This window comes from Erpetoichthys calabaricus, chromosome 1 (assembly GCF_900747795.2).
Source record: "Erpetoichthys calabaricus chromosome 1, fErpCal1.3, whole genome shotgun sequence".
Classification (NCBI taxonomy): domain Eukaryota; kingdom Metazoa; phylum Chordata; class Cladistia; order Polypteriformes; family Polypteridae; genus Erpetoichthys; species Erpetoichthys calabaricus.
In genome coordinates, this window is record NC_041394.2 from 102,243,758 (window position 1) to 102,263,930 (window position 20,173).

The 20,173-nt window shown below is 37.2% G+C and overlaps 1 protein-coding gene across 1 annotated transcript in view; it reads left to right on the forward strand.

Moving 5' to 3' along the window:
* LOC114653961 (girdin-like) overlaps window positions 1-20,173 on the forward strand; it is a 159,808-nt gene that overhangs the window by 39,312 nt on the left and 100,323 nt on the right. Inside the window, exons 3-4 of the mRNA XM_028804485.2 lie at window positions 8,848-8,956; window positions 19,607-19,676. Of these exons, the coding sequence (XP_028660318.2) occupies window positions 8,848-8,956; window positions 19,607-19,676 (179 nt within the window). The remainder of the gene's footprint in view (window positions 1-8,847; window positions 8,957-19,606; window positions 19,677-20,173) is intronic.

Genomic DNA, 20,173 nt, shown 5'->3' on the forward strand with positions numbered 1-20,173 from the left:
TCAGTTAAATTTGATGGCTGCTGAGCATGGACAGCCTGTTTCAAATCATCCCATAGATTTTCGATGATATTCAAGTCAGGGGACTGTTATGGCCATTCTAGAACATTGTACTTCTCCCTCTGCATGAATGCCTTTGTAGATTTCAAACTGTGTTTGGGTCATTGTCTTGTTGGAATATCCAACCCCTGTGTAACTTCAACTTTGTGACAGATGCTTGAACATTATCCTGAAGAATTTGTTGATATTGGGTTGAATTCATCTGACCCTCGACTTTAACAAGGACCCCAGTCCCTGAACTAGAAACACAGCCCCACAGCATGATGGAACCTACTCCAAATTTGACAGTAGGTAGCAGGTATTTTTCTTGGAATGCGGCATCATCTTCCGCCATGCAAAGCACTTTTTGTTATGACCAAATAACTCAACTTTTGTCTCATCAGTCCAAAGCACTTTGTTCCAAAATGAATCTGGCTTGTCTAAATGAGCATTTGCATACAACAAACGACTCTGTTTGTGGCGTGAGTGCAGAAAGGGCTTCTTTCTTATCACCCTGCCATATAGATGTTCTTTGTGCAAGTAGCGCTGAATTGTAGAACGATGTACAGATACACCATCTGCAGCAAGATGTTCTTGCAGGTCTTTGGAGGTGATCTGTGGGTTGTCTGTAACCATTCTCACAATCCTGCGCATATGCCGCTCCAGTATTTTTCTTGGCCTGCCACATCTGGGTTTAACAGCAACTGTGCCTGTGGCCTTCCATTTCCTGATTACATTCCTTACAGTTGAAACTGACAGTTTAAACCTCTGAGATAGCTTTTTGTAGCCTTCCCCTAAACCATGAGACTGAACAATCTTTGTTTTCAGATCTTTTGAGAGTTGCTTTGAGGATCCCATGCTGTCACTCTTCAGAGGAGAGTCAAAGGGAAGCACAACTTGCAATTGACCACCTTAAATACCTTTTCTCATGATTGGACACACCTGTCTATGAAGTTCAAGGCTTAACGAGCTAATCTAACCAATTTGGTGTTGCAAGTAATCAGTATTGAGCAGTTACATGCATTCAAATCAGCAAACTTACAAGGGGACCCAAATTTTTGCACAGCCAGTTTTTCACATTTGATTTAATTTCATACTAGGCTTGGGCGGTAATACGGTAATATGGTATCCCGCGGGATCTAAAAATAGCAACGGTATCAGTTTCAATACCGATATACTGTCATAAAAACAATTCACTTATATGGGAGACAAGGATTAAATATTAAATATAATTTATTTAATGCCTAAAAATGCGTATGCGTGGTTGTCATCACGTGACAGCGTGGAGGAGAAAGAGAGAGGTGGGGAAAGATGGCGAGTCGCGCACCAAGTGACCTGGTCTCGAAAAAGAACACAACTTCTGCAGTTTGGCAGTATTTCGGGTTTCGACCGAACGAGAAGGGAGAGGTGGTAAATACGGACGAGGCAATTTGCAAATTGTGCAACAAAAAGGTGACCGCGAGAGATGGAAATACCTCGAACCTAAGGTCGCATATATGAAACCACCATCCATTCACTGCTGCGAGGATGGACCCGAGTTCACTCAGTGCAACAGTTTCAACGCCTCCTGATGCAGGACCAACAACATCTAGGTCCACCGCCAGTACGCAGCCGACGATAATGGGGGCCTTCGGGAAAGCAACAAAGTACAAAAGGGACAGTGTCCGTTGGAAGACCTGTACTGATGCAGTGACAAAATACTTGGTGAAGGAAATGGTCTCTTTCCACACAGTGGAAAAAAAGTTCTTTACGGACATGGTAAAGGTCCTAGATGCCCAGTACAAGCTGCCTGGACGGAAATATTTCTCACAAACAGCCGTCCCACATTTATATAGTAAAGTTAGAGACAATGTTCAAGTGCTGCTGTCAGCGGCAGACAGTTATTCCTTAATAACTGACATGTGGTCGTCAGTTAACATGACACCATATATGTCTCTGACTGTCCATACTATTACACCTGACTGGAAACTTGAATCCAAATGCCTCCAAACTACGTATTTTCCTGAGAGTCATACAGCGGACAATCTTGCTGCTGCGCTCAGAGCTGCACTTCAGGAATGGCAACTTGACGAGAAAAAACTTTCAGCCATAACCACTGACAACGCTGCCAACATTCATGCCGCAATCAGGTCCCTGCATTGGCCGTGTCTATACTGCTTCGGTCACAATCTAAACTTGGCTGTCACAAATGGATTGCATGACCAGAGGCAAAAAACCGAGCGCGCCCTCGGACTATGCCATAATATTGTTGGGGCCTTTTCACACAACTGGCAACGTAAGCATGAACTCCACAAGAAGCAAGTGGACTTGGGACTCCCAAAACATAGTCTCATAACGGTAAGCATAAAACGTGCAGAGAGTTCCTCAGGGGCAGGGGCTCAAATATAAAAAAGGGGCATATATATATATATATATATATGCTTTGCATCACCTAAATAAATTAAATTGAAAAGTAGGCTATATTAAAATAGAAAACCATTTTTTAAATTGTCATTTTTTTCCTGTATTTTTTATCAAATAAATGCAAGCTTGATGCACATAAGGGACTTATTTAGCCTAAAATAAATGTGCATGCAAATTTGACCAAATGGAATAATATACATTAATGGACTTATTTATTTATTGCATTCATTTGTTTATTTAGGCCTATTTATTCATTCATTCGTTTATTTATGCCTATTTATTCATTCATTTGTTTATTTAGGCTTATTCATTCATTTAATCGTTTATTCATCATTCATTAATTAATTCATCCATCCATCCGTCGGCAGGACTGTGCAACTCGCTGGGGCTCCAAACTGGCAATGGTGGAGCGCATCCTCGAGCAGGCCCAAGCGATCAGACACGTCCTGTCTAATGACAGAAGGAGCAGCCTGTCCCTGACCTGGCAGGACATGGACGTCTTGAAAGCTGTTCACGAAGCACTGAAACCAGTCGGTGACTTCACTGATATTTTGTCAGGAGAAAATTATGTGACCAGTTCCTGTATCCTCCCCATACTACAGCTCTGCAGGGACAATGTGTTGGCTGCATCAGAAAATGACCTCTAGCTAACAAAGTCAATCAAAACTGGAATTCTAACAAAGCTGGAGGCCAAGTATGAATCCAATTCAGTGTGCAAAATATTGCGAAAATGCACTTTCCTCGACCCTCGTTACCATGGAGGATATGAGATGGATGACAACGCATAGGCTGAGACCAAGGCAGAATTACAGGCTGAGATCGTGAGCTTAGAGGCAGCAGGTCCAGTGGCCATCAGAGTGGAAGAGGAAGAGGCGCAACCTGCACCCTCACTAAAAAAGATGACTCTGAGAAGTATGCTGCAAAAAAAATCTGATGCAATGGCAGGTCCCGTCGGCATCGGCACCATAGAGGACTGAGTCGGAGCTGAAATAACAGCTTACTGTTTGGAGCCAGTTACTCAAGGAGACGAGGACCCACTTCTCTGGTGGAAAAATGCTGCTGGGCGTTTTCCCCAGATGTTGCGAGTAGCACGAAAGTACCTGTGCATCTGTGCCACAAGCACACCATCGGAGCGGGTTTTCAGCACCGCAGGTAAAGTTGTCGGTCCACAACGTGCCCTGTTAAAGCCGGACAAAGTAAACATAGATAGATAGATAGATAGATAGATAGATAGATAGATAGATAGATAGATAGATAGATAGATAGATAGATAGATAGATAGATAGATAGATAGATAGATAGATAGATAGATAGATACTTTATTAATCCCAATGGGAAATTCACATGCTGGTTTTTCTAGCGAAAAATCTTGACTAGATTGATGCCACTTGCCATTCGTTCCTATTCGCACTGTGTTTATTTTTATTTATTTAATTGTTTCAGGTATTTTTATTTGGTTTACGTTAAAAACAATATTGGAAAGAAGACTAGAAAGAAGTTTTTGTTTAGGACTATTGCTTTGCAATACTTTTTATAATATGGATGATGTTTATGTTAATTCAACTCTGGTTGACTATTGTGGGTCTATTTGCACATTTTTATAAGCTGCTCTTCTTTGTTATTAAAAGTTGTTCAGGCGGTGTGATTTAATTTAATTGATTTGTGTGCGCGTCTCCGCGCGAAAACTGTTCTGGATGTTTATGTTAATTTAATTCTGTTTGACTGTTGTATTTGCACTTTTTTATAAACTGCTATTTGTTGCTAATAAAAGTTGTTAATATTGTTCTGCATGTTATTTTGTTATTGTTTCAGTATTAGTGTTTGATATTCAGTTTCTGAACGGTTTAGGCACAAGCCAACAGTTTGGTGACGCTGTCTGAGCCTTACGTCACATTTTTTTTATTATTCACGGTAATACCGTATACCGAGGTAAAATAGGGAGGAGGTTTGACGGTATCAAAATTTGGATACCGCCCAACCTTATTTCATACAACTAAATACAGCTTCACTAAAAATCTTTGTTCGGAAAACACCCCAGTACTCGGATGTTCCTAGGAAATGAAAGACATACCACTGTTATCTTTTTTGTTGAAAGTAAATTATTATGCAGGAAGAGAGGGGTTCCCAAACTTTTTCATATGACTGTATATACTGTATATACATTCTCAAACCTGCTAAATCCAAATTATAGTCACAGGTGGCTAGAGTTTGCCTCATCAACACTGGACATGCCAAGATTCACTCATTCTGACACCCACACTCACACAGAATTTAGAATTACCATTTAACATAACATGTATATGTTTTGTAGATGTGAATGGAAAACCAGAACGGAGGAAAATCCGCAAATACACAACAAAAACATACAGACTACACATCCACAATTGATTCATTAGCAGATTAAATGGTGTAAATAAGGTCATAAAGTGACAGAAAAAGAAGCCTTATCACCTATGCCATGTTTTAATAAAGAGGCATTAGTGGAAACTGTTTTTATTTTGACCGTTACAGTCTCCTAACAGCCTGCCTCTAAAGGCATGCAGATATAAAGACAAGATTTAAATCTGTGTTGTCACTTAAAGTATTTTTATTTTTTTGCAATGGCTGTAAAATGTTTGCAGTCTCATGTACGATGTGTTCTCATTAGTGCAAGGTCAGATGTGCAAATATAGACAGGGTTCTTTGTATCTTAAGGAACTGAACATGATAACTAGTGTTCACCTTGGTTGTTAGAAGAGAGAATAGAAACAGAATCAAAGCCTGGGGCAGGTGACTATATCCGTTTTAGAGTCCCAGTGTAATGTGTCCTTTTAGCAGAAGACTTTTCTACACATTTATGACAAGGCCCATTGCATCCCCTCTAACCTTTGGGGATGAGAGGACCTAGTTGTGGAACCATAAATACATGACAAAGTGTCATTGGTGCTGTAAATTAAAAAAAAAAAATTTGGCAAACCAAATACATGTACTTTAGATGTTAGAATATAGGCACAAGTGTTTGTAATAAGGTGTGCTACTGAGCATAAATTAACATAAAACAAATACAATATAATACAGAACCTATAAATTTTATTTCCTATGAGCAATCAAAGCTCCACCCCTATTGTATGCTCAAAAAATCCCCTTGGTTAATGTAAAGAGCATTGCATATATAGATGTTCATATTCAAAACCTGTTCAAACAGATACTGTATTTACACATCTGTGTAGTACTTAAAATACAGTATGTTATGCCAACATTAAAACCATTGGCCTTTCCAAACCAATCGACTCTCTGGTATGTATAAATGTAAAGGACCACAATCCTCTTCATAACCCTGAAATTAAAGTTCCTCTTCTAGGCTGTCCATTGCATTAGATCAGCACCTTAATGAGTTCTGTAAAGGAATCAGGTGCCTCAGAGCAAGGTTTTTGAACCTTTTGTCACAATCCACGAGAAAGAGAAAAATATAAGCCTTCCTTTTAGTCTTGAGACATAGCCAGGTCACCATAACCTTCACTTTGAACATCTGTGGTATTATTTGTCCCCTCCCTGCCACAAACCCCATATATGCATCTTTAGTTTGGCTTAAACAAACATAGTTGGGATTTTATTGGTAGCCCAGCACTTTGTAATGCCTTAATTATGGCTTCTAAATGGTCTAGGTTTTCTTACCAAGCGTGTGAGAAAACCTGGATGTTTTTTATAGGTGCAGTACTTTAGGCTCTATGGGATGTGAGAAATCCATCTACTAGATGTGCAAATGTAAACAGGGTTCTTTGTAGCTTAAGGAACTGAACATGATAATAACCAGTGTTCACCATGGTTGTCAAAAGAGGTTTTTGCCTTTATCACTTCAGAAGTGCAATTTTCCTATACCCTATTCTCTTATACTGTAAGTAGAAGCTAGAAAAGGTGCTTCCCAAAAGCTGTCAGTTAGATTGTTAAACCTTTCAGAATATAGGCACCAAATTCCAAGACCTGTATGAGTTGTAATAGGTATAGTCTAGAGCTATTGCTGGATTTAATAAATCCCTGTTGTAGCATTTTTCATTTTCTTATTCCATTTTATACTTTCATATGATATCATATTAGTTTAAATATTGTGCAACTGACTTTTCATTCTGCCTGAAAAATCAGTACTAAAATTGACCTTAATGGCGTTGGAGAAAGAAACCACTTTCCATAAAAAAGTGAATTGCTGGGAAAATGTTTCTTGAGTGACATGGACTTTTTTTAAATGTTGGGTTCCATTTATGTTAATCTGTTTTAAAATACTTTGTTTTTTGTATGTGTAAACAAATTTGTCTTTAAAACCATTAAAGCTGTGTTTAAAACTGTATTTAGTGAAGAATACTATACAAAAGTAAACTGAAGTGAACTGAATTGAATTTTTAAGCCTCTCCAGTTTTTTGACATTATCCAAGTTAGCCAAAATCTCAGACTTCAGAGTCTGGTAGTTAGTCGACAGTTCCTTATCTAGGTAATTGTATGTCTGGAAGGCAAGCCACCAGGATGAAGGCAGGTAGCCCATTCATCCTTTGACCAGTGGTCAAGGGAGACATCTTTATCAAACATGGTCAAATATGCTTCAGTATTATTGAAAGGTGTTAGCACACTGAAAAGATGAGATTTATTTGAATATTACCTGTTTTATTAAGGCAGGAATAGGTGGAGATGCAGCTGCGGCAAATTTCTCTCAAACCTTCTCTTTCTGTGTGGTAAGCTATAACTGGAACGTTTAAGGTGCACAATATCAAAACAATACTTCTTATCTGAACAGTATAGTGCGTAAGATGGTTCTGTGTTGTAGTTAATACTTTAGAGTTGGTTCCTTTGTTCACAATTATTTATTTTATTTTAAAACTCAGAACAGGGTAAAGAAAATAACAGGGAAACATTGAATTCAGGTTGTCACAGCATGCAAAGCAGTACCTCTTCAGAACAGTGAGCACCTTTGCTCAGGCAGAAAGCTTTCAGTAGAAATGTTCTCTTCTTCATTTGGAGGAAGACATGGGGATCTTTGGGAGCAAGTCATCTTCATAAGTCAAACACAATGTAAAATAATTAAAAAATAAATATGAAATATTTGTACTACAGTAGTATAATGTGTGTGGCATGTTGATTAGAACATGCAAGTAAAAATTTCAGTGTACTCTGTATACAGTGCATCCGGAAAGTATTCACAGCGCATCACTTTTTCCCCATAATGACAACGTGAAAAATGTTTACTTGAGGTTTTTGCAAATTTGGCTGTGAATACTTATGTACATGTGCTTTCTCAATTTTTTTATTTTTAATAAATTTGCAAAAACCTCAAGTTAACTTTTATCACGTTGTCATTATGGGGTGTTGTGTGTAGAATTCTGAGGAAAAAAATGAATTTAATCCATTTTGGAATAAGGCTGTAACATAACAAAATGTGGAAAAAGTGATGCGCTGTGAATACTTTCCGGATGCACTGTATATAACAGTAATGACCCTATAAACCTATAATAAAATGTTATTGCAGTGCAAAACCATCCAAATCTAAATGTAGCTTTTTATTTTCTAAGCTCTAATCAAACATTGCTCCAACAATGGTTGTTCTTTTATTTCTTGATTGAATGCATTACTGACTTGTTAGCTGTGGGTCCTGACTGGATCTACAAAGAATTTATAACATTATATTTCTTTTATGAATAATGAAAATGTCAACACTCTACATGAGGTTGAGATCCCTCCACTGTGACAGTATCCTTTGCAATTGCAAACAGTCATTTACTTTGTACAAACATAGCAGGGACTCACATAGGCATTATGATTTGACTGGAAAAGGAATCACCGAGGATTTGGCTGCTTTGTCTCTCCACCCAGCTAGAGGACTGCTGTTGAGAGTAATGCAAGGTCCACATCTGTATAATTCCTCCTTGCTACAATCAATGCTTATTTCTGAATCAGTATCAGTGGAACGTGTATCAGTGTTTCAAAGGCTCTTTCTTCCATTCACAAATTGTGTGAACAGCAGTAACTGTGGCTTTCTCCTCCCAGTAGTGCTTTGAGTACGGCATAACAACTGTTCTATATGATGATAGAGTTGTGCTTTGGCAGTTCCAATATTGATTTTGAAAACAATCCATGAAGGCTGTGGTGTATAAATGAAACAATGTGATTTGATGTACTCTTCTGAGGATGCTACTCATAATAGTCTGATGTTTGAGAAACAGATGCCATTCAGATTCTCAGCTGGTTACTTCCTTAAATACTTATCAAATACTAACAGCCTGCAAGAAAGACAAATCTGGGATGCTTTCCTTAGTGGCATGGTTTCAAGGATAAAGCCATATTTGGCAAATGAACACAAGCATTGAATGATTGGAAAAGAGTAATATATAGAGTATTTTATTAAATAATCAGGGATCAAAATTTCACCTGCTTTTGTATTACCAGAGACCCCAATCCCAAAACAGAACGGATCTACCGCAATGAGAGAAATGATGAAATTCTGCGGATTCAAAACCTCTCCATATTGCTCCAGCATATTCGGTCTTTCTATCAGGTGAGCAGATGGTATTACATAGATATTTACTGACAGAAGGATGACTTCACATGTAAAATTGACATTTTAAAATAGGTGGACCCTTATTTAGTTTATTGTCAGAGTGTGGTATGGATGTTAATATTTTTCTTGAGATTCACTGGATTTTCTGCAATGAATTAGTATTCCTCCCACATTCTAAACACTGTGTTGGGCTGATTTTCTATTATCATTTGTGTGTGGTTGTGTAAGTAAAGGTGATCTGCAAAAATGAACATCCTTGGTGACAATATCTGCCTGGACCATGAATGAAAATGGATATACAGTATATACTGAGAGAACTTTTTTGTTTAAATGTTCTTAAAATTATAAACCTCACTAGGAAATCACCTCCAGAAATAAACAAAGTAACTTCAACAAAAAAACTCTGACAAAGAAAAACAGAAGTTGAAGAAAGTGGTTCTCTGTTTATGAAGCTTGTGGAAGTAGTTATGAAAATCAAAAAATCAAATATCTACAGTATATCACTTAATACAGTAAACAGTAGCTTATATAATAGGCAGTAAGAAAGAAAGCATGAGTGGGCATTTTCAGTAAAGGAAAAAGGCCAGAGCTGTTAAAAACATGGTGATTCATCTTCAGATTTAGCATCATTTTACCATTTTAAACTTTGCTTTTTGGTAGTTTATATACAGTGTGCTGTAAAAGGCCCATAAATGTCCTGTACATGCATAATGCATGGTGAAATCTCATGTTAACTTTATTTGAATTGATAGAAAATGACATGAAGATTCTGTGTGGCAGTCTTTATTAGATGATACAACACTTTTCAGGCAGTTTCCATACTCATTTTTTGCAAAGTATAGTTTTAAAATAATTTTAAGGAGTGATGTTAGATATACTCAATGATTTTATTATATTGTTTATACCAGTGGTTTTCAACCTGTGATACGTGAAGAATTACTGGGTAGTATGCAAAGGAGCACCAAAAAATTGCTGGGAGAGGCAAGTGCAAGCAAAGGGAAAGAGAGAGACAAAGAAAGAGGGAAAAGCTGTCTCAGTTGTAGGGACTGAATTTTGACATGGGATGGCTGATACTCATTATGTAAGAATCCTGCAAGGCTTCTCTTAGTAAACTGAGAATCCAGCTACAATTTCAAGGCAAAGAAAGGCTTTTCATTATTTCCTCTTTTATGCCATTATAGAATTAGAAATAAAAAAAACACAAACAAATCTATGTAATATTGTAAAATATCAACTGTTATGTGAGTGACATGATAAAAGAAGGGAATCTTCGCGTTTATCCTGTTTGTTATGTGTATTGTTACACTTATCAGTCCAACTAATTATTTTCTGACCAGCATATACAGTACAGTTGAGGGTCACTGGAATTTGGTGCCTATCCTGGCTGCAAGTGGGCCTAACAAAGGATTCAACCTTGGATAGGGTGCCATCTTCACATACATTGAACTGTGCATCGTTCCAAAATAAAATATATTTTATTAATATTTCAAAATCTCCACATTGGCCAGACATATGCTAATATTTTGAAGTGCTACTTTGTTATTTATTATAAGTGTAACTAACAGGCTAATATCCCATCCACACAGTTAAGCAATTTCATAAATCTTACAATGAGGTTTTCTGGCAAAACTGATTTCAAACTTGTTTTCTATAAACACAGTTTAAAAGATTTTGTAGAAATTAACTCTTTATCAACAAAATTTTGCTATGGAAAAAATCAAGCGAGACTTGCATAGATGGTCAACCCTTAATCTCACTTTAGCTGGAAGAATTACCATTGTTAAGATGAATATCCTCCCTAAGCTTCTCTTTTTATTTCAAAATATTCCAATATACATCAATAAATCGTTCTTTAAGAAATTAGATTCAACCATAACCACATTTATTTGGAATTCAAAACATCCACTTTTCCAAAGAGAGACCCTACAAAGGCCAAAGGCAGAAGGTGGCATGGCTCTACCTAACTTTCAGTTTTACTACTTCATAGCAAACATACAGCATATAAAATCCTGGACACAAATAGACAAACATACACAGGCTTGGTCTGTAATAGAAATAAAATCCTGCAGTTCCTCTTTATATTCCTTGCTTTGCGCCCCAATAAATGCAAATTATCGGCAATATACTAATAACCCAATAGTGCTTCACTCACTCAGAATATGGAACCAATGTAGGAAGCATTTTAAGATAGAGAATCTTTTATCGGTGGCACTTCTGCATGAGAACCACCTTTTTCAACCCTTGCAAACATATGCAGTTTTTAATGTCTGGAAAACATTTGGGATTAAATCACTTAGAGATCTTTACATAGACAACGTCTTTGCATCTTACAAACAATTACATTCTAAATGTAACTTTCCAGCAACACATTTCTTTCACTGTCTTCAAATTAGAAACTTTGTTAAACAGAACCTGTCCAATTTTCCTCACCTCCCACCTTCCTCTATGCTGGAAAATATATTGATCAGTTTCAAGGACTTAGACAGCATCTCTGCAATATATAAAACCATTTTACAGTCCCTCCCTTTCAAAGATCCAAGAGGACAATGGGAAAAGGATCTCTCCCTCAACATATCAGAAAAGGAGTGGAAGGTAGCAATGCAGAGAATTCACTTGAGCTCCATATGCGCAAAGCATACAATTATTCAACTCAAAATTATATTTCGAGCACATCTGTCTTGCTTAAAACTGTCCAAAATGTTTCCAGGGCAGGATCCAACCTGCGAACACTGCAGGCAAGTTATAGATAGATAGATAGATAGATAGATAGATAGATAGATAGATAGATAGATAGATAGATAGATAGATAGATAGATAGATAGATAGATAGATAGATAGATAGATAGATAGATAGATAGATAGATAGATAGATAGATACTTTATTAATCCCAATGGGAAATTCACTGGGTCACATGTTTTGGGGCTGGACCAAATTAACGTCATTTTGGACCAAAATTTTTAAATGCCTTTCAGACAGCCTTGGTGTCACAATCCCTCCTAATCCACTAACACTGTGTTTGGTGTACTTCCAGAGGGACTTAAAGTGGAGAAGGACAAACAAACTCTGATTGCCTTTACTACACTATTGGCACGTAGATTTATCTTGCTCAACTGGAAGAATCCTAACTCTCCTCTTTTAAGTGAGTGGGTAACTGATGTTATATATTATTTGAAATTGGAAAAAATCAAATTCTCACTTAGAGGATCTGTGCAAAACTTTTTCAAAACCTGGCAGGATCTAATCAATAACATTTTAGAATAAGCTTTTAAAGCACTGAGGAAGCCGATTCTCTCCCTATTCTCCTTTTTTTTCTTCTCCATTTATCTATATTCACTTATTAATTTATCTATTTACTTATTTTTACTAGGTTTAAGTTTTCTTCTGCTGCCCATGCTGTCTTTCTCAGGGGTGGGGATTGATTTGTTTTCAATCCTATTCTTGTAAAATTGATCTGTTTGTATGGAATGTTGTGTGACTTCAATAAAATCAATAAAATTAAATATATATATATATAGATTTTGTGGAAATTAAAATATTTTGAGTTATTTTTATTTGTACTAATTCACATGACAATAACATAACAATGTTTCAATTCTTTAGTAATGCGTTAAGGACTATCTATTTTTCAGCTAAAGTACAGAAACTGTAAATGAAAAAAGTTATTACATCCACATAAGGTAACGCAGGTAGTCCACAATGATCATTCTTTATAAAGGCATCTCTGAAATCCCCTAAATAAAATGCCCCCTTTTTGTTTCCTTGGAGGAAATCACACCTTTTCTTCCACACATTGGATTCAAACTCTGAACCGTATATTTTTGTAAAGTAAAAGCATGGCAATTTAAGGCTTTACATTTATTCCATATCATACCACAATATTGGTAATACATTTAAAAATAATTAATCAAAAAACAGAAGAAAGTTTTACAAAAGAAAACTAAAAAAAAAAACATACACCTTGGCACAAAGACCCCCATATACAATATTTTAGCATGGATAAATAAATTATACCTTTAGTATTGTTAAAAATTAATGCCAAATGAAATGGTAGCACTTTGTAATATTTAAATTCAAGGAGGTGACAAAATGTAGAGAACCCCTGGCATAGACCACTAGTTACAGTTAGAGATTAGAATCTTCACTTTAACAGTAATATTTATGTCCTTAATTTAATTCTTCCTTCTTCCCTCTTGATTTCCTATTTTTAAAAAGTTTTTTGAACAGAATTTGTTAATCTGTACTAACAGTAACAGAATTGATTTTGTCTTATTACTACATTTTTTTTCAGTTTTTTACAATATTGTACAGGTCAATCTTGTATATTTAGAAAGTAAACAACACCCAGGAGTATAAAATGTTAGGGCAAAATGCAAAGTTTCTCTATGTGTAACCCTCCTCTCCTTGCATGTGTCTCCTTAGTGTTTTCATAATAGTTAGACAGAACTTTATCCATGTTAATTTAACTGAATTTTAGTCTTCAGTTTGTTGAAACAATTATGGATATGTTATTTTTCATCGTCATCTATATACTTTATAAACCCTATTTCAGTAATAGGGGGAAGGTCTCAGTATATCTCTTTTCATGCTGTCCAGTTTATTTATTAGCTGCAGATTAACTATAGATAGGCCTTGGCTTTAAAGCTGGTCTCTTTGCAGTGGACTTATTGTTAGCTCTCAAATATTATTATGCACTGCATTATGACTCAGCAGTGCTAGTGACTTCTAAAAATTGTGTGGTTGAGGGTATTGTACAAAGCTCAGGAATAAAAAGAGGAACTGAATTTGATACTAAATGTTGCTGGATTTTAAAGCTAATCTTATTTTTGGTGTTGGTAGTTACACTTCAGAGGGGGATATTCTTTAGTTTTCCTATGTTTTTTGTATTTTTTTCATATTATCACACTTTATCATTTACTGTGTATAAGACAAGGGACATTGAGCATGTCAAGAAAATTATGAAAATCGTGCCTGTTTATTTATGCAGTAAACAAGAACAGAATTGAAATAATTTATCATTATGATATATGATATTTGTAGTAATCACTACAACCTATTCAGATGCAATGTCTTTATCTTTTTCATATAGTATTATTTACTGTAATTAATTTTAATCTACAAATAATTTTGCATATATTGTCTATCTTACTGTTTATGCAACAGTTGTGCTTAAGTCACATTGAATCTAACCTCTGACTTTGACTTGATAAACCACTGTATTTCAGTGACTAAGAAAATAACATGCTTATTTAGATGAAGTCGGAGACTGCGTCTAAAGTTAACACTCTCTGTATAATTTATAGTTTTGAATTTCTTCAACCATTTAACTACTGGATCTGACCCATTTCATTTCTTTAATGAAAAAGTGCCAAGTGAATCCAGTGTGGCATGGTGGTACAGTATTAACTCTGCTTCCTTATAGCACCATAAGTGCTTAACGGGCTAGAGAGTTGGTCACTGTAACTACTTTAAACTATGGTTTACATGAACCAGTTATTATATCCGACATATGGGAGCATTATCAACCTGAAAAATTACTGTACCATCAAGTAATGTTTCACCATAGGATGAACTTGTTCTATCATAATCACAATGTATGCAATTGTTTTCTATGCTTTATTGTTATCAGTGAACTGAAGCAATGCCAGAAAATTTCCATAGCAATCAAAGCATATCTTTGTGTGAAACATTCATTCAGGCCTGTAAACTACCCTTTGGATTCAGTGGCAGTCTGACTGTGTCTCTTTTTAAACACGACTAGAGGGTCCACTGTCCACTAATCAAAGGCCTCTGTTAAGGTGCTCCATTTCTTAATTTAAAAATCTATTGCAGTAACTCTGAACCTTCCAAGGATGTATGATAATAAATGATCTCTGTAATACCTTCCTTAGTTTGTTATTTTATGTAAGAGTCTGACATTAATTATTCATTTTTGCCTGTAGGCACATACATGTCAGGTAATGCAAACTTCTTTAAAATTTAATATGATTTAATTTGTACATTGTAAATGGCAAGTTTGAATAGTATTGATGTCATACTTACTGTCTCTCTCACTCCTTCACATACTTCCTCTTAGAAGAAGCAGAAGATCATTACTTCAATGCCAGCTGCCACTTATCCTTTCTGGTTGCTGCCCACCTTACTTTGTCTTCTTGAAGTCCCTAGCCCCACCTCTCCTCTCAGCAGCCAACCAGCCACTACAATATTAACAACAAATCAAGCTTTGTCAAACAATCAAAAAGCAATTGATTTAAATTATTCCCAGCTAATACGTGAAACACCAAGTGTTACTCAGGAGTGTAACCATCACTGTGTGACTTTATTCACACAAATTAAATGCAATCAATATACAGTGGAACCTCTAGATACGAGTTTAATTCGTTCCAGCACTGAGCTTGTATAGCGAATTTCTCGTATCTAGAACAAACTTCCCCATTGAAAATAATGGGAATCCAGTTAATCCGTTCCGCACCCCAAATATATTAACATAAAAATCAATTTTCCTAACAAATAACACTGATAAATTATATATACTGTAGTCTACCTTTAATAAATAACACTGGTAAATAATATAACTGATTATTAAAAGAATCAAAACAGGTGTCTAAAGTGCAGTAGAGCATTCAATAAATCTTTAAATAAATAATCCTTAAAACAGTTGTGAAGTGGAGGTTTAAAATACACAAGAATAACAATCCTTTAACACGAGGTTAAAACGTCAACAGGATGCAGTCTTTAAAAAACAGATGACAATCCCCGGTGCTTCTTCTCTGTTAGCGTCTCACCTGCGGGCTCTGCAACAGGCGAGACACTCTTAATGCAGCTGACCTTCTGTACACCATCCTGCTTCAGCTGTTTGGCTCGCCTGTTCAGCTCACTGTTCAGCTACACGCGAGCCTGCACTCGCTCGCTCTCCCGCACCGACTTCCTGCCTGCCTGCCTGCCTCCCTGCTGCAACCTCCGTTCTCTCTCTCTCTCTCTCTCTCTCTCTCTCTCTCTCTCTCTCTCTCTCTCTTTTCTTTTCTTTTACTTCTTCTCCCCCTTAACCGGCTTGCGCTTCTCTATATATGCGGGGAGGACATGGCAGCTGCAACCCATCAGCCACAGGAACAATCATGGATTGTGCACTTAGGTGAGAAACGCAGACACCGCAGATCGCGGTTCGCTACAGCTACCACGCCCCCTCGCTAAGCTGAGAGCTATACCCACAGCCTGGCTCGTGGCTCGTTACGCGAGCCAATGCTCGCATTTAGATCTGAATTTTTTGCTCATACTTTCCTCGTATTTTGAATTTCTCGTATACAGAGGTGATCGTATCTCGAGGTTCCACTGTATAATTGTTTTATAAGTGGTTTTGCCACTGAGGGCTAATTTTTTGCATTGCAATTGATACATATTTTCATTACAAAATGCAATGTGAAACGTGCTGGCAATCATTCCATCAATGAGTTTTTAGCTTTCTTTCCTAGAATAATCATTACTCCCTTTGCATGTTCCAGTCCCACTGGGTTTCCTAAATGTAAACTGGTTTCACTGTTTACTAGCATTTTTTGGCCCTAATGCATTCCAACTACTCTTGCTCACTCTAAGGATACCATTTCTATATTGGTTATATATAGTTAGGAGAGGCTCCCACCTCCCAATTTATTAAATTAATCAATATTAAACAGTTCTGTCTATGTTGGGAAACATTGATTTTCTAATGTGAATTAACTCTTAACTTTTTCCTTCCTTTATGTGTTTTTTTTGGAATAAATTATAAGAAGTACTAGGGGGCTCCGCCCCCTGCTCGCTTCGCTCGCCAACCCCTGGTGTTGGGAATGACAAAGAGCGTGATGTATGAATGAGATATAGAATAGTGTGAAGGTGTAGATGATGCAAATAGAAAGCAAACAATAAAGTGTGTGGCTCAGTGTAAAGGTTTATTTGAAAATTTCTTTGTACACGCCGTTTAAGTGTAAAAGGTAATTCCAGGTCAGAACTTGTAATGTCAATGAAGATGGTTATTGTTGTGATCAGAGTCAGGTTTGTCAGAGCTTAGAAAGAGTTGTGTCTCTCCAGGAAGTAATGGAATGACTTGGGTATTTATGTTTTCCACATTAATATTTTTTGGACATAATATAGTGCGTTGTGTTAAAAGGGGCATTTGGTCTAATGAGATTGCTGTTCCAAATCTGTCTGTAACTAAGTCGTCGCAGATAAAGGCTTGAGGAATTGTAATAATATGTGGGTGACGTCCATCTGTATTGGTGAGTGTACCATCTCCCAGTTGTAATAAGCAATTGTTATGATCTGGTTCTGGACATCGTATCTTTTTTACTAACTGTATCTTTTGAAAGCAGTGCCAATTGTCTGCGTATTTTAAGGTGCACTGAACAATAGCTGAGCGCATGGCATGTGGAAGAATAGCTAAGCACTGTCTAAAATCTCCTCCTAATAAAAGTACCTTTCCTCCAAAGCGAATATTATTATTCATAAACGTTTGTAGAAGTTTATGAATGGTGTTGAGTAAGTGACTGGATGCCATTGTACATTCATCAATAATTAACATTTTTGCAAGACGGATGTCACGTGCAGTGCCACCGTTAATGTTCATAGTGGATACCGATTTGTAGGATCTAATGCAGTTGATAAAGATTTCACTTTCAGGTACATTGTTAGTTAGAAGCTTCAGTAGATATTCAGGATATGAATGTAAAGGAGGCAGTCTAATTTGACCTTTTTGACAACAACATGTAAATGTATTACTTGTATTGCCAGTTGTTTCTTCAGGGAAGTGAACTGAATGACAATGATTGCAAATGACATTCATTAATCCGAATGAATTTTCCTGGTGTATGTTTTGCTTGTGCCGTTTGAGAAGCGCGTTGTTGCATGTGTAGTATTTGGGACGTGTTGTTTTGGAGCTGTAATCGATTTGTCTGTGCTGTGTGAGAAGCCCGTTGTAGCCTTCCTTGCCATTAACGTATGTCTGAGATGGGAGGTGTTTCGTTTTGAATCCGTGCCTGTTGCGATGCAGCACTTTGATTGATAGATTGCGTCATGTGGATCTAGGATATAGATTTGTGCATATTTGCGTTGTTGATTTGTTTCAGGGTGCACTGTTCCAATGCGATGCAGTATTTGTGCACATATGTGAAAGCAGTATGGGCCATTGCCTTTTGGTGGCCTGATATTTACTCCGGTAGATGCAAAAGCAAATGAACTATTGTAGGATCTAATGCAGTTCATAAAGTTTTTACTTTTAGGTACATCGTTAGTTAGAAGCTTTAGTTGAGCTTTGCGTTTTTGGAGCCGAGACATTTTTTCTTCTAGAAATATGGATAAGTAATAAGGAGTATTGCACTCACTGTTAATATGGAGCCTTTTCTGCGGTTGAACGGTTAATAGTGCCTTATTGTAATGAGATCCACCTATGCTGCATAGTGTGAATTGTGTTTGGTCCCGTTATCCGAGCGGTATCGTTTTGTACCTGTGATCGTGAATTCATGACTTGTTTGTTCTTGAGCGTGAGAAATATGGATAAGTACTAAGGAGGATCGCACTCACTGTTAATATGGAACCTTTTCTGCGGTTGAACGGTTAATAGTGCCTCATTGTAATGAGATCTACCTATGCTACATATTGTGAACGTGTTGAGATGACGTATGTTTAATTCGGACGGTTCATTTAGAAATGGGGCTTTGTGTGTCATTTGTTATTTATGTTACTGTGGTCGTGGGTCTGAATCGTCGTTTTTGTGTACGTTTCGTTTGCTATGTCCGTAGTCTGTCCCGTTTCGTGTCCAATGGGCTTTGTGTGGTGCTCGCGGCTTCTTTTTTTTTGTGTGCTTGTGGCTTGTTGAATCCTCCTCTTTGTGTGCGTCCCGTTTCGTGTGCAATGGGATTAAATCCTCCTCTTTGTGTGTGTCCCGTCCGTTGCTTGTGTGTGTGTGTGTGTTTGGGGGTTTGCGCCTCTTTTTTTTTGTGTGCCAGGGGCTTGTTGAATCGTCCTCTTTGTGTGTGTCCCATCCGTTGCTTGTGTGTGTGTGTGGGGGGGGGGGGTTTTGCTCGTGCGGCACTGTGTGCGTCGCCTGCGTTTGACTCCTTTTTTCTGTGCTCACTCCTTTTTTCTGTGGTCTTGTCCGCCTCTCGCAGCGCCTCATTTCTTGGTGCGTGCTCACTCCTTTTTTCTGTGGTCTTGTCCGCCTCTCACAGCGCCTCATTTCTTGGTGCGCCTGCGCAGTACGTCTTTTTGCGGCTACGGCCCATGGCCGGATGTCCCTGCATCCATCCGGTTTAGCATTCTCGGTTAGTAATATGGATAGTACAGAATAATTGAGTACATAATCAATAAGTGATACCATACTTCTTGTCAAATTCTATTCAACACCAACCCCAACCTATCTGGAGAGCTAACAAATGGAATATAATAATCTATTGAGTTATCACTCAAACAAATGAAGCAACAACATTAATAAATTCCTGACAAACTTTAATGAGCTTTCTACAGTTCCTTAAAAATATTCTTGTTTTAAATAGAATAAGGCCTATTTTCTCAGTGTGTTGTAATGGATGGATTTGTATTTTTCTAATTAAGTAAGATGAGCAGACAAGCAATATTGCATGTAGTCTTAGTATTTCATATTTGTCTGAATTTTTGATTGACAGGAGGACCTACAACAGCTGATTCTGAAACCACTACCAAATGTTGCAGTACTTGGCCGAGAGCCCCTTACAGGTAAGATTCCGTTTTTGATAATTGTTTTGCTTCTTGTTTTTGCCTTGCCTTTTGTTATTACTCCTGCTGTGGTCTGCAGAGATTGATAACTACCCTTTAATGCAACAAGTTTTATTTCACTGAGACTTTGCAGTGACAGTAGTAACACATCTGGTAAAAATATGGTACATCTGATAAAATGTTAGTGGCCAGTGAAGCCAAATGCTTTAACCATTACTGGTCAGACACCAGACATCAACCTCCTTGAGATACATATGAAATTTTGCTCTTAGACTTTCCATAAATCAAATGTCAAAATCTGGTCTGAGTTAAGCTTAAAATTAAGTCAATAGAAAAAAAAAAGGATAATCAACAAGAATAAAAATAACCAACATGATTTTTTGCAGAAGTCAAACTATTTCCCTAAATCCACAATAGATTGAATGGATACATGCACTAACAAGGAAATAAGAGTCCATACCTTCAATGGAGTGTGAGAATCACTCTCTTAGAAATCC